Source organism: Malania oleifera, chromosome 10 (genome assembly GCF_029873635.1).
Source record: "Malania oleifera isolate guangnan ecotype guangnan chromosome 10, ASM2987363v1, whole genome shotgun sequence".
In the NCBI taxonomy this organism is placed as follows: domain Eukaryota; kingdom Viridiplantae; phylum Streptophyta; class Magnoliopsida; order Santalales; family Ximeniaceae; genus Malania; species Malania oleifera.
The window spans coordinates 77,979,816-78,003,706 of record NC_080426.1 but is presented as its reverse complement, the minus strand read 5'-3'; the positions used below and the strand labels follow the sequence as shown (position 1 = coordinate 78,003,706).

Below are 23,891 nucleotides of genomic sequence, written 5' to 3'. Positions count from 1 at the left end.
GTTCATTCATTGTGACTATGCTTGGAGTGTTTGGAATAAGTTATTTGGTATTTTAGGCGAATGTTGGGTGAGTTCTAAGACAGTGGAGGATTTTTTGGCAGTGTCTTTTGCTGGATTTGGCAGGAAAAGTAAACTGTAAAGGGCAGCGCGCTGGAAATGTGTGTGTGTTTTTTTTTTAAAATTTTTTTATGCAGTCTTTTAGGGGTTGTGGATGGAGTGTAATGAACACATTTTTCCAGGGAAGAAGTTGCCTCAATTGCTGGTTTGGGAAAAGAGACATTATTTGGCTTTTCTTTGGCGTGTGGGACAAGGGAATTTTAAGGGGGTGATTTTTTCTGATATTCAGTGCGATTGGCGTTTTGTGTTGGAGTGTTAGTTTGAACTGGTATTTATTTTTATTTTTTTAATTCTCTTTGTTCTTTAGTCTTTAGGTTGTTCTGTTGTGTTTTTTATCTGGATTTTCCAGACTTTGTTAAGGAGATGTCTTATTCTCCTAGCTGTATATTCTTATTCTATTAATGAATTCTTCTTTAATACACATTCATATAATTAAGAAAATGCTAGATGAATGGAGGGAAAGAACTTTAGTACCTAGATACAAGAATAAAGGAGATATTCAGAATATAATAACTATCATGGAATTAAACTTGTGAGTCCTACAATAAAAAAATTAGGAAAGGGTAATTGAACAAAGACTAAGGGGATAAAACAAACAAACAAAATCAAGCCTTAGTCCCACTAAGTGGGGTCGGCTATATGAATCCTTTTCCGCCAATTTATGCGATCATGGACCATTTCTTTTGATAGATTCAAAGATATTAAATCCTTACTCACTATCTCCTCCCAAGTTATTTTAGGTCTACCCCTACCCCTTCTACTGCCCCCCACAGTAACTAAGTCACTCTTCCTCACAGGTGCACTATAAGGCCTACGTTGCAAGTGTCCATACCATTTGAGTCGTCCTTCCCTTATCTTATCTTCTATAGGAGTTACACCTAACTTACCACGAATATGTTCATTCCTTAATTTATCTTTCAATGTTATACCACTCATCCATCTAAGCATCCTCATCTCGGCAACTTTTACTTTTTGGATATTATGTTTCTTCGTCGCCCAACATTCTGATTCATATAGCATAGCTGGTCTTATAGCTGCCCTATAAAACTTCCCTTTCAATTTTAAGGGTATTCTACGATCACATAGAACACTTGAAGAACTTCTCTATTTTACCCAACCTGCTTTAACTCTATGCATTACATCATCTTCAATTTCTCCTTCAGCTTGCATAATAGATCCAAGGTATCAAAATCTACAAGTGCTATTTATTTCTTCATCATCAAGTTTAACTTTGTCTCCAATATTCCTCCTATCATTACTAAAATTACATTTCATATATTCTGTTTTATTTCTACTTATCTTAAAGCCTCTAGATTCCAAAGCTTCTCTCCATAATTCTAACTCAACCTCTACTCCATTCCTAGTTTTGTCAATTAATACAATATCATTTGCAAACAACATACACCATGGAACCTCCTTTTGAATACTCTTAGTCAATTGGTCCATCACTAAAGCAAAAAGATAAGGACTCAAAGCAGATCCTTGATGTACACCTATGGTAATTGGAAATTCTCTAGTTTCTCCATCTATAGTCTTTACACTAGTCATTACTCCATCGTACATATCCTTAATGACATCGGTATACCTACAACATACACCCTTTTTTTCTAAAACCCACCATAGAACTTCCCTAGGTATCCTATCATATGCTTTCTCAAGGTCAATAAATATCATATGCAAGTCCCTCTTCTTTTCCCTAAACTTTTCCATTAATCTTCTTAAAAGATAAATAGCTTCTGTGGTAGATCTCCCAGGCATAAAACCAAATTGATTTTCTGAGATCTTCGTTTCTAACCTTAATCTTTGTTCAACTACTCTTTCCCATAGTTTCATCGTATGACTCATAAGTTTAATTCCAAGATAGTTATTACAATTTTGAATATCTCCTTTATTTTTGTATATAGGTATTAAAGTACTTTTCCTTCATTCATCTGACATTTTCTTAGTTTTTACAATTTTATTAAATAAATTAGTTAACCATATAATTCCGTTATCACCCAAGCATTTCCAAACTTCAATTGGTATGTTATCTGGTCCCATAGCTTTCCCATTTTTCATCTTTTTTAGTGCAAATTTAACTTCGTTAACTCTAATTTTTCGAATAAATCTTATATTTTCAGTCTTTTCCTCATTTGACAATTTTAAATTTAAGCCTTCTACTTGGTTTTCGTTAAACAACTTACTAAAGTAACTTCGCCATCTTTCTTTAATATCTTCGTCTTTAACCAAGACAATATCATCCTCACTTTTTATACATTTTACATTTCCTAAGTCCTTGTTCTTCCTTTCTCTAGCTTTAGCAAGTTTAAATATATCTCTTTCCCCTTCTTTTGTACCTAATCTAAACTATTAAATGATCTATATTTAGCTTCACTAACGGCCCTTTTTGCATCTTTTTTTGCCTCCTTATATTTTTCAAAGTTATCGCTGTTTCTACATTTTTGCCACGTTTTATACCAGATTCTTTTTGTCTTTATGATTTTTTGTACATCTTTATCCCACCACCAACTTTCTTTACTATTTGAGAATCTTCCCTTTGGTTCGCCTAAAATCTCTTTTGCTATCTTTTTAATAGAGCTAGCTAATCTATTCCAAAGAGTACAAAAGCTATATATCTATTAAGAAGATCAATGGAAAAGTTTAGGGAAAAGGGACTTGCACATGGTTTTTATCTATCTAGATAAAGTTTGTGATAGTATACCTGGGGAAGTCCTATGATGGGTTCTAGAAAAAAGGGAGTATGTGGTAGGTAATATAGATGTCATTAAGGATATGTAGACTTGACATAGGAAAGACTAGTGTTAGGACTACGGTAGAGAGTCTTAAAGGAATTTTCAATCACAATAGGTATACTTAGAGTCTTTTGCATCATTGATGGACATACTTACTAGGAATATTTGTATGTTGTTTGTACATGATATAATGATGAAATTGTAGCTAGAGTAGTATTTAATTTTAGAAATATGACAAATACGTGATATGTAATTTTAATCATTTTAGGAGGAATATTGGAGAAAAAGTTAAAATTGATGGTTAGAAATTATTAACAATAGTATATTTCAATGTCTTAGATCTATTATTCAAGTTGGAAGGGAAAATGGAGAAGACGAAATACATAGAGTTGAAGTAGGTTGGGTAAAATGGAGAAGTGTTTTTGGCATGTTGTGTGATTGTATAATACCCTTAAATTTTAAGGGAAGTTTATATGATGACTATAAGACCGACTATATTATATGATTTAGAATGTTAGGCTACCAGGAAACAACATATTCAAAAAGTACAAATTGTCGGATGAGAATGCTGAGGTGGATAAATGGTATAACTCTAAAAGATAAATTAAGGTATGGAACTATTAATGGTAAGTTAGGTATAACATGGAAGATAAGATAGGGGAAGGGTGTTAGGATGATTTGGGCAACTGTAATGTAGGCCAAATAATGCACCAGTGAGGAGGGGTGAGCTAGTTTATGTTAGTGACAATAGGAGGAGAATTTTATATTTTAGAATAGCTTTGATGTGATAGTGAGTAAAGATTATTGTGTGGAATGACAAAAGAGGATTCATGTATTGACTTCACATGGTGGGACTTGGTTTGGTTGTTGTTGTGGAAGATAGAAGTTTCAAATTTTTTTTTAATGGAATTTAAATTTCCTATAGATAAAATGTTAGTCCATTTGAACAATTTTAATGCATGTAAAAAAAAAGGTCAGTTTGGTGCACAAAGCTCCTGCATATATGGGGTTTGGGGTAGGGGTGGACCACGATAATTTTATAGTACGCAGCCTTACCTTGTGTTTTTGCAAGAGGCTGTTTCCATGCCCCGAACTCGTGACCTCGAGGTCGCATAGCGGTGACTTCACCATTGCACCTGGGCTCCTCCTCTTCTAACAATTTTAATGGATGTAAACCCTTTAATATTAGGAACTGATTTGGCTAAAGATTTGGGATAAGACAAGAGTTTGTTTAAAATTAGATATTGTATTATGAATGTGGATTAGTAAAGATTAAGGGCCATTATGTCCACTTATAAGATGAAGTCAAGGATATTTTTATTCAAACAAATGTTTTCCACTATTTATGGTATGGATATAGGTTCATTTAGGATTGAATTTTTTTTATTATCTTATGAATTGAGTGCGAATTACACCCAATTTTATTCATACCATATATAGGGAGGGGTGTGTGGATTGGGGAATGGTTTGGTGGCAAAAGTGGTTGTTGTAGTGAAGGTCTTAAATTTTGATTTCAACTAAAAATATGGAAACTTCATTGGAAATTTTGAAGTCAATGTCAATTTCGATTTCTAATTCAAAAATATTATGGAAATTAGTAGTAAAGCATGTAATTCTTTTATGAAATTTTAGTAACTACTAATAGAGGTAATAATGTAAGATTAAGGAATGAAATATTATTGAAAGATACATCAAGGATATGTATGTATAAGGTGTGATAATTGTAATATAATAATCATATTAAACATATTCAAGTATTATAATTAAAATGCAAAGATGTGTTAAATATTATTTTCTATACAAATACAGATATTTTAGACATAAATGGTCAAATGATGTGTTGAAGTTAATTTTGATGGCTAATTTTTCATATAATTTCAGAAATCTGAAAGCATAATTCATATCCCTCATGTAGTAATCTTTAGTTTCACAGTTTCACTAAAAATAAGGAAGAAAAATTGGGAGAAATTCATTTTGGGTCTTGAATCGCAAATTTGAATTTCATGGAAATTTTATTCTTTAACTAAAATTTGGACAGCTAGAATTTCTAGATTTTGATAAATATTCTGATTTGTGGAAATTTCGATGGAAATTTTGTAAATAGAAATTGATTGTCATTTATGAAAATTTTGACAATTTCACAGAAATTTAAGACCATGGTTGTAGTGGTCTCACTATCTTATGTCATGTTGATGAAAATCATGATTTTTCAGTTTATGCTCTTGTTTATGATGGCATTCTCAGTCCTTTTTTTAATTTAAATTTAACTACCATGTTCTTGTATGTCATATTGGTTTTACCTCTATTGAAGTAGGACGATTGAATGATCTTAATAATTGGGCGTAAAATGTTTGTGCTTAGGTTGGAAAAAATGCTACGCAGCTTGGTAAATAATTAATATCCAATACATTTGTTGCCATCTTTGGTGAACGGTGAACTGGAATGTTGCATTGTAGAGTGTGTCTAAGTCACTTATGTTGAGACAAACCCCCTCTCAGTTGCACAGAATAGGCAAAAAATGATGTCCTTAAAATGCTATGTAGTCTGGTAAATAACTAAATATCTTATACATTTTTGGCCATTTTCTTTGGTAAATTCTGAGATGGAACTTAATTTGCGTGTAGAAGAGTTTATGGGACTTGATGGTTTGCACAAATTTTAAATCTATCACTTCCGCAGGAAGGCTAGGAATGATATGTCAACTCTTTTCCTTTATGCCAGTGTGGTAAAAACATGTCCATTTAAGTATCTCTAAATTCTAGCCTGCTACTGAAATTGGTGCCTATCACAAATGCAAGAAGCATCCACTTGGAGGTTAAATATGCAATTTTTAACATTATTTTATGCATTCAAGTGGAAATGATGATCTAGCGGTTAAAGTGTTATTTGACATTTGCTCCTGCATCAGCATCTATATCAAGATGCATCCTTGGTCCACATTACTTGAGGGTAATTGGGATGAACATTTTAGAAATTGAAAATCCTTTTGTTTTATGTCACACATATGAAGCCAGTTGAGATTGGTTTAGTCAGTTTGATTCCACAGCTAGTGTACTTTCTAGAATTTGAACATCATGTTGAGCTTTACATGGCGTGTGAAGATCATATTGGTTTTGAACTTTTTGATTTCTGAATTTGTTCTATGTTCATCTTGAAATGTTATTTCTCCTTGTTGCTACTGCATGATTAGTTTGTATTTTTTGCACAGCTCTCGAGAAGTTGCTGAAAGATTTTGCTAGCAGATATGCTACCGGAGAAGATGTATTTATGGTCATTTTCTGCTTGTCTCCTCTTTTCTGATACTAAAACCTTGTTCTATACTATCTAAATGCCTTAGCTGTTTGATTTCAAATGTGGTGATTTTTATGCGGCTTGCTGGTGAGAACTTCATGCATGGTGTTGTACATAATAATGTTATGTTTGATTTGCATAATGGAATAGCTACTTGTAGACATATAATAGTTTACAAAAAAGAAAAAAAAATAGTCACTGCTATTTTAAGGCAACTGACCATGACAAAGCTGGTGCTATTTCAACCAGCACAAAAATGGACATTCACTCAGTGAGACCATTTTTTGCTTGTTCATTTGCCTTAAAAGAGTATTTTATTTTATTGACATAGAAAATAAAATAAAATAAAATAAAATAAAATAAAATACTCTTTCTCTGGAAGATCATCTTTTACTGATACCTTCCTCCAAGCTTGCTACCATGGAGGATCCTCATTCGTTGTTTAACCTCACTCTGGTACTTCACTCGACCTCTCAGTCTCATCTTCACCTCCTACTCTGGTTCTTTGTAACAGGGGGACATCTGTAGCGCCCCGAACCGTTAAACCCGGGTCCGGCGCGTTATACCTGATAAAATCCTTGATAATCCATAATCCATAATATATGCAGCGGAAAACATAACCATAGTCTCCATATAACATAATACCAGAGTTTACTAATTCTAACTACCAACCATAATAAATTAATCATCTACCAGTATTCAAATACATGTCTCCAAAACATTATCCACTAATACTAGTATGTTTCACAACTATCCTTTCATAATTGAGTTAAAACATAAAGATATAAAACATAAAATATACATATCAGAATTAACATAAAAATATACCCTTTTTCTTATATCTTCCAAAAATGTTATAAAATCTCGAGCTCTCAAAGCTCGATCCTGAGAAATCTTGAAAAAAAAAATGAATTCATATTCGGGTGAGACACATCTCAGTAAGGGAAGAAACAATATATTAAACTTAGCGTGTGGCCATCATGAGATTATACATATCATTTTATAATATTTGCAAATCATTAACATAATACTGAAAGTCATTTTCTGATCCTAAACAAACACATGCAAATGTTTAACCCACGAGATTATTCGAGGATAGGGGTGATTACCCGCCTATACAAGTAGTACCCTTCTGCTCTGATACATTTAGCAACCCGAAGGTCACAATTTAAGCATATCAGGGCACTCACCTTACTCAGTAAGCCCTCAAGTGTTAGATTGATCTCATACTCACGCATTCAACAATAGTTTACTGGCAAAGGCCCTAAGGATTGGGAATTCTACCCGCCCATACAAGTAGGTTCCCTCTGTCCTAGTGCGTTATGTAGCTACTGCTACATCTGAAGCTACTAATGCACTCGCCTTACTCAGCAAGCCCTTAGGCGAAAGGTACGCCTCGCCCAATCGTAACATGTTCTACGTATATACATACTTCTATTATCATAATACATCATTCTTTTTTGTCATTATACATTCATGCACATTCATTCCTGTTCATAACTTAACTTTGTATTTCGTTTCACTTTAAGTGGCTCTTTCCCATTTACATCATTTACATTTGTCATTTCATTTCATTGCCATTTCATCGTCATTTCATTGCATAACATTTCATTTCATTACTTCGTACTACAGCTGGTCTTTAGCCATCATCAGTTAGTCTACGTAGAAACGTGCTAAATCTGCTAATACAGCTCCTTTTAGCTGTCATCAGTTAGTCTACACAGAAGTGTGCTAGATCTGCTAACATGGCTCTCTTTCAGCTGTCTTACATTTACATGGTTGCATTTAACATACACAGGCAACATTGTCCATATCATATTTTATTCTCATTGTTTTATTTACTTAGCTTGCATCTCATACATTTAACATATAATTTGCATAGATTCTCATGCCACACAATTTAGCAATAAAATTCATACACTGCCTGTAAAATAAGCCAACCAACATTTAGTGTTTATATACTGAAAATATCTTTCATTTCTTACTTAATTATCCTGAAAATATTTTTCCACTTTCATCAGTTCATTTTCGTATATACATATCTAATAAACAATCCTAAATTTGAAAGAAATATAATTTAAACAGTTGGCATTTTACCTATATCGAAACATATACACGTACATATAACATAATTTATTTTTTCTTTAAATTCATAAAAATTCTTATTTAATATATATTTTTTCCTTACCTGATTTCTTGAACTACGCCAACAGGGACTCTGAAAAATACCTGCGGCGCTCACCCGGACCCTCAATAAAAAAATTCCTAACTCCAATAAATTATTCTTGAATAAAATATTATTTAAATATTTCCTAGGCCTATAATTCCTAAATAAATAAATATATACCCTTAAATTTAGCAAAATTGCCAAAATTTTCAAATCTCACTCTCGCTTTGGAGTAAGGCCTAGAAAACCCCAATTAAAAAATTACCTACACCAAAATGACGACAACGACGATTAGGACCCGATGGTGGTGCCTGATCGTCGATTTAATAGCAGATTTAACCAGAAATTGAGAAATTGGGAAAAATTACCTTTCCCTAGGAGCAGTGCCTAAGTTGTTCCCACGACAAATCCGCTCCAGTGGAAATGTCGGTGGCGGAGCTAAAAACCCAACGACACCTTCCGTTTCCCGATTGGTTGAATATTCATTGAGAAATGAAGGGAGAGAGAGAGACGGAGACGGAGACGGAGAGTGGGAGAAGAAGAAAGTACAGAGAGACTGAGAGAGAGCGAAGCTGAGAGATGCAGGAAGATGGAATTGGATTTCAAATTGAAATCCAATCCATCTTATTACCTTTAATATATATTATTATATTATTAAATCTTATATATATATATATATATATATATACTTTAACTTATATAAATATATTATAATAAAAAAATATATATATATATATATATATCTTTATTTCAATTTTTTTTCCCACACTATTCTTCTTATTTGTTTATTTAATTAATAAATTCAATAATCATTAATTAATTAATAATTAGTCTTAATTAATTTTTTTTTTCTTTTCATTGTTTTTTTTTTCATACTATTTATTTTCATTTGTTTATTTAATACATTAATTTAATAGTGTTTAACCACTTAATTAATTAATAATTTTAATTAATTATTTAATTTTTTTTTTTTTTTTCCGGGTTATTACAACATCTCTCACTCTCCATCCTTTGACTATGGCTGACTGAAGCGAACAGTGCTGGTTGAGAGGAAAAAATTTCAATCTAGTTATTGAAGGCGAGAGCAGTGGTAGATTCTGCTGAAATGTTGGTTCAGATAAAAGAAAAACCTTCGATCTGCGATTGGACAAAGTTGGGGAGAACTTGCCTTTGCTTGTGGCCAACTATAATGTCGTTCGAAACAGGTGGGTTAGGTTTTCTAAAGAAGCTGTGTTCTGGTTTGCTGATGGTCTATCTTCTTTTGGTCAGATGCAAAGAGGAATTCGAACTATTTTCGAATGGGATTTGCTAAGTATTGGATGTTGATAAGGTGGACAAAGGTGGCAAAGTATTTGGAATTAGGGTTGGGGTGGAAAGGAAAGAAATCTTCAGTGTATATTCCTGGAGGCGCTAAAGGCGATGGGTGGCAAAGCTTCACAAGTGTTATTTGCAAGATAGCAAAAGGGTTTTTTGAGGATTCTGGAGGTATTAGTGCTGATAGTTCTTCACACCAAAGATAGTGGAGTCGAGTGGTGTTGGAAGGCAAACAAAAGGAAGGAGAGGGTCACAGTGGCCAGGTTAATTCTGGAAATCAGGGTGTGTGTTGGCCTGGAAAGATGAACTGCGCCACCAGTGTGGAGGTGCGCTGCATCTGATTGAACCTGCGGCCATTGCAAATCGATCACAGTCAATCAATCAGAACGTGAAGGAATCTAAGGTTCCGAGTGGCTTTGTAATCTTATCAGAGGTGGCTAGGGTTTCTTTTAGGGAGGCTGCGGAAAAAATTGGACTGGGCTGTATGTTATTTATTTTATACCTAGCCCAAGTTGTTGAAAAAGAAGGTATTTCTTTTTTGACTAAATTGGGCCAATTATTTGAACATGCCTAATGTCTAGGAAAGTTCAATTTTTTGAATCCAAAGGAAGGCTCTTCTCGTATGTGCTTCCAGCTGAAGGATTAAGATGGTATTTAGGCACATGTGTGTGGTAATGGTGACACAAGTACTTCCTTGTTGGTTCTGGATAAAGGCGGGTCTGAAATTTTGCTCTGTGACTCAGGAAATGAGTATAGGGGAGGACTCTAAACATTCTGTGTAAGGAATCCATATCCAGATTCAGTTTTCTGAGATTTGAGTCAGAATGACCAATAAGTTCAGAATTCTAGCAGCAGGTTTTATTTGAAACAAGTTTGTGTGGTTAAATTTGTGTTAAGTTTCAAAGAAGTATTAGAAGGTGGTGTGGAAAAGAGTAAAACTGAAGAAGATGGGTTTGGGGAGAAATCTGGCGATCATCTTAATGCTGATAGGTTTTGACAGTAACAAGGTTTATGCTTGTAGGAGCCTGGGTTGTATGGGTGCTGAAATGAAGAAGGCTTTTGTAGGAAAGAGAGAAAGTTATGGTGAGTCAGTGCCGAAGTTACTAGGGAGAAATTCTAAAGGAGAATTTAGTATTGTAGAACACCCGAATGCGAAGAAGAAGGCTAGATGTAGTAATGAGGTTAGCAGAGGAAAGATGGTAAAGTAATGGGGGTGAGTGCCAAAGTTACTAAGGAGAAATTCTAGAGGGGAGTTTAGTATTGTGGAACATCCGCATGCTAAGAAGAAGGCTGGATGTAGTAAGGAGGTTAGTAAAGGAAAGATGGTAAAGAAATGGGGGGATTTTTCAGATTCAGAAAGTGATTTTAATGAGTTTGATTGTGGTGGGGGGTTGTTACTGGATGAGATTTGAGAACAATAGGGGTACATTTCTGATTCTTGTGATGAAATTGGGGATTTATCGTATGTCCATCGACCCCCATTGGAAGGCTTGGATGGAGTTCTTTATGGCCCGGGGACGCCCTTTTTATGGATTGATGAACAAGCTGCAGTGCTGGAATGGAATGTGGAGATTCCTCAGGAGGAGTTAGAAGCTCAAAATCTTTTGTATAAAATGGATTTTGAAGTTGAATGACATTAGAGGGAATGAAGTCGTATGGATGGTGGTAGAAGTCAAAAGATGAAGGGACAAAGGGAATTAGCGAATTTGGAGAGCTTGGTAAACTATGATCCTTAGCTAATATGTTTAGTTTTATTTTATGAGCTTTGTTTTTTTTTTTCGTTCTCTCTTTTTTCTTCCTTTATTTGGTGGATTCCTTGTCCCTGCACAATGTACCTTCTCTCCTCTTTATCTAATATATCTTCTTTTGCTATAAAAAAAAATTATTTATTTATTTTTGTTAAATTACCACATTTGTATACAATTACAAATCAATTTCCTTCCTATTCCAATCTTCAATCAAAGCATGACATAAGTGCCTTAATGAAGGATTTGTGTGTGACTTGCAATGGTTCACTTGGGAGCTTCTTTGGGATATTAACTCTAATAATTTGTTCTTCTTTGGTTGATTTTGGATGATTTTCAACTTGCCAACAAGGTTGTGCTTCTTAAGAGCGCCATGCTCCATGAAAGACTTTTTTTTTTATCATTATTATTATTTTTATTTTCATGTTTCATTTGAAAATATATGTTCTTTTTATATTTAGCAATCTTGAATGCTTGCCCACTGTCTAAGCTTTAAGTGTAATATAAATCCTTCTTCTTCTTCTTCTTCTTCTTCTTCTCTCTCTCTCCCCCCTCCTTTTATTTCTTGTTTTTCTTGTCTTGGAAGAGCAGATGCCTTTCGTTTTGTTGATTTTATTTGTCAATCACATGGACAGTGATATTCTATCGTGAAAATTAAAAAGTCAGGAAATTCATTGATATCTGGTTATGATTTGGAAAAGGAAATGTTTAAACTACTGAGTACAAACTAATTTAATGTAGTCATGTGCAGTCTGATGTTTTTCTGGCCCCACAGATTGCTGTAGCCACAGAGAGATTTAAAATTGATATGGTAAAGTTCTTTCCTTTGTCTCATGAATTTCTTTGCTTGTCAAACTACCACTAGTTTATTTTTCTATTTCTGGTGTACGATGAATGCTGTTTGCTGTAAATTCTTTAAGTTGTGTAAAATGTTTCTTCATCTTCTCATTTTTTTAGTGTTTGCAGTGAAGACACCTTTTTTTTTTTGTGTTTCCCAATTTTCTTTCTGCAGCCATTTATCAAATCCTTTCTAGACAAGCTTAAAACATAAACTATCGTGACAATGTGAGTTTTTTGTTATTATTTTTCTCACTGACCAAAATAGTTCTAGCTGATTATATGATATGCTGGGTTTTAGGGCTTTCCACTTGAGCATTCTGAACAAAATTTTGAGTTTGAGATGATTTTGTGATATGTTTCGTTGTGTAAAGAGCTAGTTGTCAAGGGGGATGTGTGATGGCAATGGGTGACATGATGGGGTTTTAGGGCTTTCCATTTGAGCCTGACAGGGAGTGAATGATGCAGGTTGAAAATGAGGAATAAAGTTGGATAGCATTTCCAGAAGTTTGGGATTAAAGAAGAGAACTAGACTTAGAAAGAGGACAAGTGAAAGAGTCTGAATACTTTCTTGATCAGGCTATTCTGATTTTCATTATCTTATTACCAGTATTTGTCCTGTTGCAGTTCGGCAGCTTGCACAAATGGAGTTTTTGAAAGACAATGTTCATGAATGTTGACTTAAAATGCAAATTGAGGCCCCCTATTTGTTAGTAGTATGTTTCTATCTTGAAGAATTTTGAGATTCTCTTCTAAACTGTGAACCTTTTATGAGTTATGCAAATAGTATGTATTAGTTCAAGACTTTTATGGCATATTTTCGTACAAAGGACAGGAAAAACACTTTTTTTTTTTATAAAAGTCAGCCACCCAACAGTCACTAGAATTATGACTTGAATTATAAAAGAGAAGTGTGAGCTGACCTTGTCAACCTTGAGCATTTAAATCTGATTTCACTTTGTATGGGAGTTTTACACTGTTTCACTGTCAATTAAGAGAACATAGTGTAAAGTAGAAAAATGAGAGGTAAGAGATGCGTCTAAAGTTTCTGAATTGGATTGTGTATTTTTATTCTGAAAAAGTTTGTCAAGTGGATGGTGATGCATGTAACTAGGGATTGGGGCTGTCAAGAGGGGACATCCAGTTTCTCATTTCAGCAAGGTTTGGTATCATTTCTGTATAATGTTTTCCTTTTTTCATTTCTATAAACAAATTATGACAAAGCTTTTGTTTATGCTGCTGTTTCCGTCGTCGGTAAAAACAGAGAACCATATTTTACAGTTTTTCAGTTGATTTGGAACCTGCCAAAATACTTTAATACATATTAATTAATTTTTCTGAATTAAATTATTCATTTAATACATATTTTTTAATTAAAATTTAAATGAAATGACTGTGAATTTAAATATAATTAAAGTAAAATTATCAATCATATTTCTAAAAATTTGAAAAAATGAAAAAGTCATTTGAAAAATATTTTTACTATTTTTCAATTTTTGTGTACAATAAGATTGTTCTTGTAGCATGAAAAATTGAGTTTTGAAATATACTAATTAAGTAAATAGTTATAATAATTTCTATTTTATTATAATTTTATTTATTTATTTATTAATTATTTAAATCATATTTTTTAATTGTTATTTGATCTAAGGACAATTATGAGCATTTGTTCAATCAAGTTTTTAATTTGTATTAGTTTTATAAATTTTAACCAATGATGTTGCTAGTTTTGGGTTTTTAGTTTTAGTTTTTGGTTTTTACTTTTCAGTTCTGGTTTTTGTTTCATAATTTTTGAGAGGGATACCAAACAGCCCCTTCGTGAGACATGTCAGAAATAGCCCACCAGTAGCTATTGTCAAATCCTTAAATTTTTGGGAAAAAGATTCTCACCTCCCCTAAGATTTGGCAAAAACAAAATAGGGACCTCTCCCGAGGTTTTAAAAATTCTATTAACCTCATTTGAGGTTTCAAAACTGCCACGGACATTCTCTGAGATTTGGCAAAATGACACAAAGTTCCCCTTAAAAGACTAATCTTTTTGCAAAATACAAGAGGAGGTTTGTGTCTTTTTAGCAAACCTTAGGGGAGGGAGGTCCTTAGAATTCTTGAAACCTTAAGGGCAGTCCCTGGAATTTTTAAAACCTCAGGGGAGGTTAATGTCTTTTTTCCAAATCTTATGAAAGGTTAGTGTCTTTTGCCCTAAAATTTTAGTGTTTTCTCTTGGTTCTCCTTGGAAGTTTAATTTACATTCAGATCGTGAAGCTCTACAAAATTTAAGCTCCCAGGAGTAAATCATAGATGTTTTGAAGTGGACAGTGGGTGACCTTCTTGCTTGAATATACTATCATATTTGGGTGCTACTAGCCTGGTTCATAAACCAAGGTGATAAATTCTCTAAATAGAAGAGTTTGTTTGTTGGTAACCGTGTCTATCAAAATTGTTGGAAGAGAAGCTAAACGTAGAAGAGCTCTGTTTTAAAGACAGCTTGGGGAGACAGTCAGGGACAACAAATGCATTCTGAATTTGCCCTACAAGATGGATATTTATTCAAGGGAAACCAATTGTGTGTTTGAAACTTTGATTTGCTTCTCGGAGGGAGTTCCTAGTTTCTGAATTGCATTATATTTTGCATTTTAGTCAAGATAGGATAATTTGGTAGCTGAATGGTATTTTTGGCCTACTTCACTTTGAGATGTTTACAGTATGTGGAGAGATGCTAAGCTTGTCAATACGAAAATGTTAGTTTCACCAAAACTTTCTGATCCATGGGTTGAGGCAAGTATTGATTTCATTATGGGTTGCCAAAAACAACAAGTGGTGTTGATTATGTGTTTGTGGTTGTTGATCACTTCTCAAAAATGGCACGTTTCATAGCATGCAAAAGATACTAGATTCTGCTCATGTAGCACATCATTTTTTTTTTCCGGAATGGTGAGATTACATGGCTTGCCCAATACAACAGAGACTGAATCAAATCTAATTTTCAATTTGATTTGGATAGAGGATGTTATAGTCTTGTTCTCGCAAAAGAGATTAGAATTCCGTCGATTCATTTCTAGATCTAATTTATTCATCATTTGTTTTTACCAACTCTAGAAAACTCTTTTTAGGTTGCTTACAACTAAGCTGCAGAAGCAGTACGTACCATCCTCAAACTAATGGGAGGAGCCTAGGGACAGTATAGAAGTCAAGGCAGGAGGCTCCGAAGGCACCTCAGCGATGTGTCAAATTCTCCTCATTGAAATTAGGAATAGGGTTCTTATGACGAGACAAATTGAACATATATGAATTAGTTCCAAGTTTCCAAAGGATAGAGAATGGGTCAATGACTCAGGCATGGAGTTAAGGAATTTTTGGGGTAGCATTCAGCTCTAATGTGAACCTTGGCAATATCACCCACATTGAACTTTTTAGCCCTATGGCACACATTGGCAGCAAGGCTAAGTTCAGTGCTAGGTAGGACTATCTCTAAGGCTCAGAGTGCATTTGTGGGGGGATGGAAAGATCGGAGAAGGAAGAAGCGGGTTTCATTTTTAAGTTGGATTTTGAGAAAGCTTGTGATAGAGTGAATTGGAATTTCCTGGATAAGTTTTTTGTATGGTATTTGGTTAGAGGTGGCAGTGTTAGATTAGAGGCTGTTTGCATAATGTGAGTTACTCGGTTTTAGTGAATAGTGAGTGTAAGTCTTGGTTTAAGGCTACGAGAGGGATTATGCGAGGTACCCTCTATCCCTGTTTTTGTTTGTTTTAATGGTTAATATATTAAGATGGTGGATAGGGTTGTAGATAGAGGTTTAGTAAAAGGGTTGGAGGTGGGGAGAGAGGGGACTTGGGTTTTGCACCTCCAATTTGATGATGATACTATCTTCTTTCGAGAGGATCGTAGACCCTCATTTTTTGAATATTTTGGTTCTCCACGCTTTCAAGGGGGTTTTGGGCTTAGGATTAATATGGGGAAGAGTGGTATTGCAACTTTCAATATGCCTGATGATAATATTAGGGAATTGTGTGCGGAGGTGTGTTGTAGTGTCTTGGGTTGTCCGCTTTCCTATTTAGGGGTTCACTTGGGGGGTAATCCTAGGTCTGTCAGCTTTTGGAATCTGGTTGTGTAGAGGGTTTCTAAGAGGTTGGATGGATGGAAAGGTGCTCTTCCCCCCCCCCCCCCCTTTCTCTCTCTCTCAATGGTAGAATTATGCTCATTCAGGCTTGTCTTTCTACTATCCTTTTATACATTTTTTATGTTTTAAGATTCTAGTAGAGGTAGCTACCAAACTTGAGAAGATAATGAGGGACTTCTTGTGGTTGAGGTTAGGGGCTTGAGGGATCATTTGGTAAGTTGGGAAGTGGTTGGTAGGTCTAAACAGGAGAGTGGTTTGTGTATTCGAAACTTGGTTTCTAGAAATACAACTCCTCTGGCTAAATGGAATTGGCGTTTTCCGCTACATAATTATTCCTTGTGGCATAAAATTATTATTAAAAGTAAGCATGGATTAAACGAGAATGGGTGGGATACTAATTTGAGACGTAGATGTTCTTTAGAGAGTCCATGGAAAGCTATTTCGTATTCATTCCTCACATTAAATTCTTGGTGGAAAGGGGTAGTAATATCCTCTTTTGGAAAGATCCTTGGTTGGGGAATGTAGTTTCATCCACCTCTTTTCCTCTCTCCTCTTTCTTTTGAACTTAGGGCAGGACGGTCCCATTTCATCTTTTATTGCTGATCCACGTAGCCCTTTGCTTTCTTGGGACTTTCATTTTCATAGGTCGTTGAACGATAGGGAGTTGGTAGAGCTATCCTCTTTGCTAGTCTTGTTGAATAGCTGTCAATTTTATTTGGAGGAGGATAGTCGTTCTTGGTCTTTGGATCCTTGAGAGTTTATTCTTGCAAATCATTTTGGGATTTTCTGACTAGATCTAATTTATCCTTTTCTCTATATAATATATTCATTTGGAAGGCCAAAGTACCCTTTAAAATCAAAGCTTTTATTTGGTTGGTTGCACTTGATAGAATTAATACCAATAACTTGTTACAGGTCAGGAGTCCTTTGAAGGCTCATCTCCAGACGTTTGTGTTCTTTGTTTTAATTGTTCAGAATCTGCATCGCATCTTTTTATTCATTGTGTTTGTGATTATGCTTGGAGGATATGTAACAAGTTATTTGGGTTTTTATGCGAATGTTGGGTGAGTTCAGAGGTAGTGGAGGACTTCTTGGCAGTTTCTTTTGTTGGTTTTGGCAGGATCAAGGATAGAGCAGCACACTGGGGGGTGTTCCTTTTTTTTATTTGTGGGGGCAAATTTTTTTAGGGAAGAAGTTGTCGCCTCTGTTGGTTTGGGAAAAGATACATTATTTGGCTTCTCTTTGGTGTGCGGGATAGGGGAATTGTAAGAGTGTTGAGGTTTTCTGATATCAACGTGATTGGTCCTTTGTGTTGGATTGTTAGTCTGTGATGGTTTTATGTGTTTTTTTAGTTTTACAGTTTTATTTTGTTTTTTATATCTGGATCTTTCCAGATTTTACTAAGGAGATAGCTTATTCTTCTGGATGTATATTCTTAATCTATTAATGAAATTCTTCTTTTACTATAAAAAAAATGGACTCTTGGCATAGGCTGATACATTTGAAGATGCTATACTTCCTATGTTAAATCTGTTAAAGGCAAGTGAACTGTTCTTTGCTTGAATTTTGTGCAGGCCAAGTTCCCTATTTTAAGTAGAATTAATGGATCGTATATGGCTTTGCCGGAGTTCCAGGCCTCATCGCCAGAGAGACAACCTGATGCTATCGTGTAATTTTTTTTTAAATCTATTACATTGCTCTATAACTAAGTGAAGTTTGCATGTCCAATTAAACTAGTGTATCTGCTTTGTTGCTTTTGCCATTTATTTAAACATTTGGAGCTCTTTCTGAGGAAGGATTTTCCAGTTGAAGTATTCAAAATAACCCATGTTTGAATAAATTAGGACCACGTGCTTGCAGTTCTTTCTAGCCCACTGAAAACTAGAAAAGAGTAGTTTCTTTTTACATGACGTGGCTAATAAAAATTTCAATGAGTTTTCTGGAAAGTTGGTAGAACAAATTCTATGTTAATATGGTTATCACATTCATTCAAGCAAAGCAGGCATGCCCTGCATGTTCCTCTTTTAACATTTTCACATGTTTGTCGATGAATAACTCAATAAAAAGGAAAAGTCTTAGGTAGATCACATTGACTTGAAAAGTCTATGAAGTTCACACGGACTTGCTCTGTTTCCCCCCACTGTAAGAGATTTCCAAATTAGAAGTCAGCTGCACACGAAGGTAGAGATTGCCTCACACTTGGCGTGTTCTATACACAGATGCTTACAGTGGTTGAGAAGAGGTTCTCTGTTATAAGAGGAAGCGGTTCAACGGTCATCTTGCAAGGGAAGGGTGGAAGGATGGCTTGCAAGTGTTTGCTTAGTTTAGTAGTGCCAAATTTAACTTGCCAATATAAAATTCAAACCAAAAGTTTCTTGTTTGCGGAGTCCATATCTTCAAGTGCAGACAAAATAGAATCAAAATGAGCATATGGGTTTTAATTAGCTTCCAATCATGTCTCCTATGAGGGGTGAGGGGAAGATCTTTGGGTGCTCCTGAATAAAAAAAATAAGACCTACCCTTTGTGATATTTTACCTAATAATGCAATCTACCAAAAAAGAGTAGTGTTCTCAACAAGGATCATTGAGCGGTGCCCCATTGTTGTGCACTAATTTTTGCCTTGCATATATAATTCAATGAGTGGTCAATAAAACAAGTGATGAAATCAAAAGCTTTTAGTGGAGTTTTGAAGAGAGAAAGCTTTGCATGAAAGCTTCCAAGTTTTGATCTAGACTTGGTTAATAAAATAATGGGTAAGATGCACTTGTGGTCGCTAAAATATTCACTAAATGTAATGAGGTCATTCAACTTTTAGTTTGTGCGTTTAGGGCATTCACCTTACCGAAGTGTTGCAATGTACCTATTTTAATTTAGGACTAATGGACATCTATTAGAAATGTTTACATGGAATGTCCTTTTTGTGTGCGTGCCGTATGGGTTCCACCTTGGCTAATGCCACCCAATTTTTCACTTAAGAAAAAATTATGTGCAAACGTGTGAATCCTCTATGGGCATGTTTTAAGCTTGCTGAGTTAGGATTTCAAAAAGTTGTAAAAGAGGAAAGGTTCTTTATTTGAATCCCTAATGTCCATCTCTAGCACCAATGCAGTTGTTTCTTATGCCACTCAGTGGCGCAATTGCTGACCAACTCAGGAAGAAGGGAGTAGGAAATTCAGTTTACTACTATCTCTTGAAATTCGGTTTACTACTATCTCTTTTGAGTTGCCATTTTCTCGATTATATGAATAACCCACGACTCTCCTTTGTAGACAATTGATGACCAACTCAGGAAGAAGGCTTTTGGTTGTCAAAAGTGTGGAGTAATTTACTACTATCTCTTTTGAGTTGCCATTTTCTCAATTATATGCATAACCCATGACTCTCCTTTGTAGAAGTCAAATGCATGTGGATTCTACTATATATCAAGTCATTCCTTGTCTGTGATTAGTGGATTCTTTAGAAAACATAGAAGGTTGGAGAGGAGTCAAAGGCTGAGGGGTTTTTTTTTATGTTTCTATTGTTAAGGATGTTTTGTATTGAAGTCATCTTCATATTGTGGTACTTTAGGAATATGGGAGGAAGGTCTGCCCTTTCGTCTGTATTTCAAGGGAAATGCATTGTTTTGATATGAGCTAGGGATGTTGTACTAGTGCGTGCTTTTTATTGTATAAAGCCAAGGGGTGCCTTGTTCTTCATTCTTGTATTGTACCATTTTCCATGGTTTCGTTTGCAACCATCCATTGAAAAGAATAAAACTTCATGTCTTAGAATGGATTTTGTTTGTAGCTTGCAATGGCACATTATGTACTTGATTTTCCAATGATTCACGGCAAGAGTGGAGTGGAGTAAAATAAATAAAGAACATAATGATTCCATAATATTTGACAACAAAATATAAAAGGATGATTTCAAAAGAGTGGAGTAGAGCAAAGTTTCCTAAACTCATCGTTACACTTTCAACTATTAGAAAGGATAACCTTGCAGTAGCCCTCCACGACCATGCTGTAGTTGTCTCCTTGCTGATACCCAATTGAGAAAAAAAATATTTAAAAGATGATACAAGGTACACAAATTGTAGTCATAAGAAATGTACTTTTGGAATCTTAGCTCTTTGCCTTCATTGCCTCTGTTCCTGTTGTGCAAGTTGTGTGCTATGCCTTTGTTTCCTATGTTTTTGTTGTGCGCCATACATATTTGAGTCACTAAAGTAAAAAGATAAGAACTCATAGTAGAACTTTGCTGTACACCTACTGTGATTGGAAAATTTCTAGACCTCTTACAATCTTAATGCTAGTCATTACCTTACCATACATATCCTTAATGACTTCAGTATATTTACTACAAAGCCCCTTCTTTTCTAAAACCTATAAAAGAACTTCCCTAGGTGTCATATCATAAGCTTTCTCTAAGTCAATAAAAACTATATACAAGTCCCTTTTCTTTTTCTTTAAATTTTTCTTAAGCTTTTTAAAAGATAAATAGCTTATGTTGTTGATCTCTTAAGCATAAAACCAAATTGATTTTTTGAAATTCTCGTTTCTAATCTTATTCTATGTTCAATTATCCTTTCCCGTAATTTTATTGTAGATCTCATAATTTTAATTCCATGATAATTATTACAATTTTGAATATTGTCTTTTCCCTTATATAGAGGTACTAACGTACTTTTCCTCAATTCTTCGAATATTTTCTTGGTTTTTGTAATAATGTCGAATAAATTAGCTAACCAAATATTTCCTTTACCTCTAAACATTTCCAAACTTTAATTAGTATTTTATTTGTTCCTATAAATTTCTCATTTTCATCTTTCTTTAACAACATCTTAACTTCAAGAACTCTAATTTTGCAAATAAATATACTATTTTTAGTCTTCTTCTCATTTGTCACTTCCAAGTTCATTTTTTTTTTTATTAAACAACTTATAAAAGTATCTATGCCACCTCTCTTTTATGTCTTCTTCTCTAGTTAAGACTTTATTATTCTTATCCTTTATACATTTTATATCATCTAAATCTTTGCATTTTTTTTCTTTAGCTTTAGCAAGTTTATAAATATCTTTTTCTCATTCTTTTGCATATAGTCTCTAGTATATAAAGTATTATAAGCACTTATGTTCTGCTTCACTAATAGTTTTTTTTTTTTTTTTCTTGCCTCCCTATTTTTCAAGATTTTCTATATTTCTACAGTTTTGCCATATTTTATACCATTTTTTTTTTGGTCTTAACTGCTTTTGGACTTCTTGATTCCACCACCAACTTTCTTTACTATCCTGGTATCTTTCTTTCAACTCACCTAAAACCTCTTTTGCTATTCTTATGATAAAATTAGCCATTTTATTCCAAACAATATTTGCATTTACCTGATCTCCTATGGTCCAATCACACTTTTTAATCATTTTATCTTAGAATTTGACTATATTATCTCTCTTCAAACTCCACCATTTAATCCTTTTGTGTCGATTTATGTTACTCTTTTTCCTCCATTTTTTAATATGATGGGACCAACTACAAGCGTTGGAGAGTAAAAATTTATTTTGCCTAAAAAATGTTGTTAGTATTCTATGTTCTAGAGACTCCCTAAACTCAACCATAAGGGAATAATAATCCCATCATACTAAAGTGGGAGGAATATAGCCAAAGGTGCAAAAATTACATTCTCAATTCTTTGTCGAATGAGTTCTATAATTTTTATTATAATTATGACGCCACCAAGGAAATATGGGAAATTTCAACAAGAACTATATTACAGAAAATGCAAGAACCAAGAAATTTTCTTGCAACAAATTCCTCTGCTACGAGATGATAGATCAAAAAAGGCTCAAATGGTATGATCCCTCCGTCATCCCTTTCATTCTAGGGTGTTCTTGTAGTTCTTGGTCTATGATGATGCGTTGTTAGGTGCTCCATTTGATTTTCCCATTAAGGTTGAACCTAAACTGGTGCTCGAGAGACAGCTACCCATACACTAACATAGGATGTATGAATTCTCAAGAAGAGGAGTCATGGTGGTCCCCCCCCCCCCCCCCCCTCTTTTTGAATAGATCCCCAAATTAGGAATTTCAAAAATTGCTTCATGATATGTTGGTAGTATGAATAGAAGTGAATGATGTGTTCTAGACAACTTACCTAATTGATAAATTGCCACCATCTTGGAATGAGACCAAGTGAACTTTGATGCACAAGAAGAAAGACATGAATATAAAACTTGTTATCTTCCTGAGAATATAAGAAGCCAATAGGAAAATGGTGATACAAAATAATGAAGTAATAGGAAAGGTGAACTTGATGGAAGATGACTAGGCGAGGTCTAGGGAAAACTTCAGAATTAGGAAACAAGTTAGGGGGAGCAACAACAAAAGATTCAATGCTAGAAGGATACAATGAAACCAACAACTAACCGTATAACCGAATCAACAATCGAGGAGACAATCAAAATAACAACCATTCAGACAATTGTTTGAGGTACAACTCATTTAATATATAGACAAAAGGCAATTGATATGTTCAAGGTAAACCTAGACATCATGCACCTCAATGTAGGTTTTTCTAGAGGGGTGGTAATAGTATAGTAACAATAAGCCTCAAGCTAATATAGTGGAGGATGAGGTAATTGTTGCATGGTATCCATAGTGAATCTTGTGGAAAACCCATTTGACTAGCTAGTAGATACCGAGCCACCAAACATATATGTGGCGATTGTAACCTTTTCAACATATATGAAAAGGTTTATGGGGATTTAATATTTATGGGTAATGCCCAATCTTCACCTCTGTTAAGAAAGGATATTGTGAATGTCAAAGCTTACCTCTAGAAAAATCTTAAAATTAACTAATATGCATCATGTATAAGATATTAGTAGAAACTTGATTTTTAGATCCATCCTCAATAAGATTGGTATCAGATTGGTTTTTGAGTTGGACAAATTGATCTTGACTTGTAACAGTGTCTTTCTAGATAAGGGTTATTATAATAATGTACTATTTGTGCTTACTGTTATTAATAGTATGAATAAAAATCTTAGTTGTTCTACTTAATTCATTCTTTATATCTTTAGCATGATAGACTAGGATATATATATAAACTTTACTTTTGGTAGAAGAATGAGGAATTTAGGTTGTATAGTGGGCTCAATTAACTCAAGGAAAATGTGAAATTTATGTAGAAGCTAAATTTTATGAAAAAACCTTTTAAATCTATAACAATTACGAGCATACAGTTATTATAATTCATTCATAGTGATTTAGGAAATTTTAAAAGTCAGATAAGTAGAGGTGGTAAGAAGTATTACATAACTTTTATTAATGATTTCTCAAGATACACAGTAGTTAATTTTTTAAAATCAAAAGATGAAGCTAAAGATGCTTTTATTAAGTATAAAATAGAAGTTGAAAATCAAACAGATAGCAAAGTCAAAAGTTTAAGAACTAATCAAGGAGGAGAATATGATTCACGATTTTTAATGAATTTTGTGAACAAAATGGAATAATACATGAAGTAACAACTCCTTATACACCTAATCAAAATGGTATGACTGAAAGGAAAATTAGAACATTGAAAGACATGATGAATGC

The 23,891-nt window shown here is 34.2% G+C and overlaps 1 protein-coding gene across 1 annotated transcript in view; it reads left to right on the top strand.

The window, feature by feature from the left end:
• The window catches only part of LOC131166407 (glutathione S-transferase 2-like), a 33,740-nt gene extending 15,625 nt beyond the window's left edge, over nt 1-18,115 (top strand). Inside the window, exons 8-10 of the mRNA XM_058124931.1 lie at nt 6,058-6,119; nt 12,118-12,177; nt 17,895-18,115. Of these exons, the coding sequence (XP_057980914.1) occupies nt 6,058-6,119; nt 12,118-12,177; nt 17,895-17,993 (221 nt within the window). The 3' untranslated portion in view covers nt 17,994-18,115. The remainder of the gene's footprint in view (nt 1-6,057; nt 6,120-12,117; nt 12,178-17,894) is intronic.
• The last annotated feature ends 5,776 nt before the right edge of the window (nt 18,116-23,891 follow it).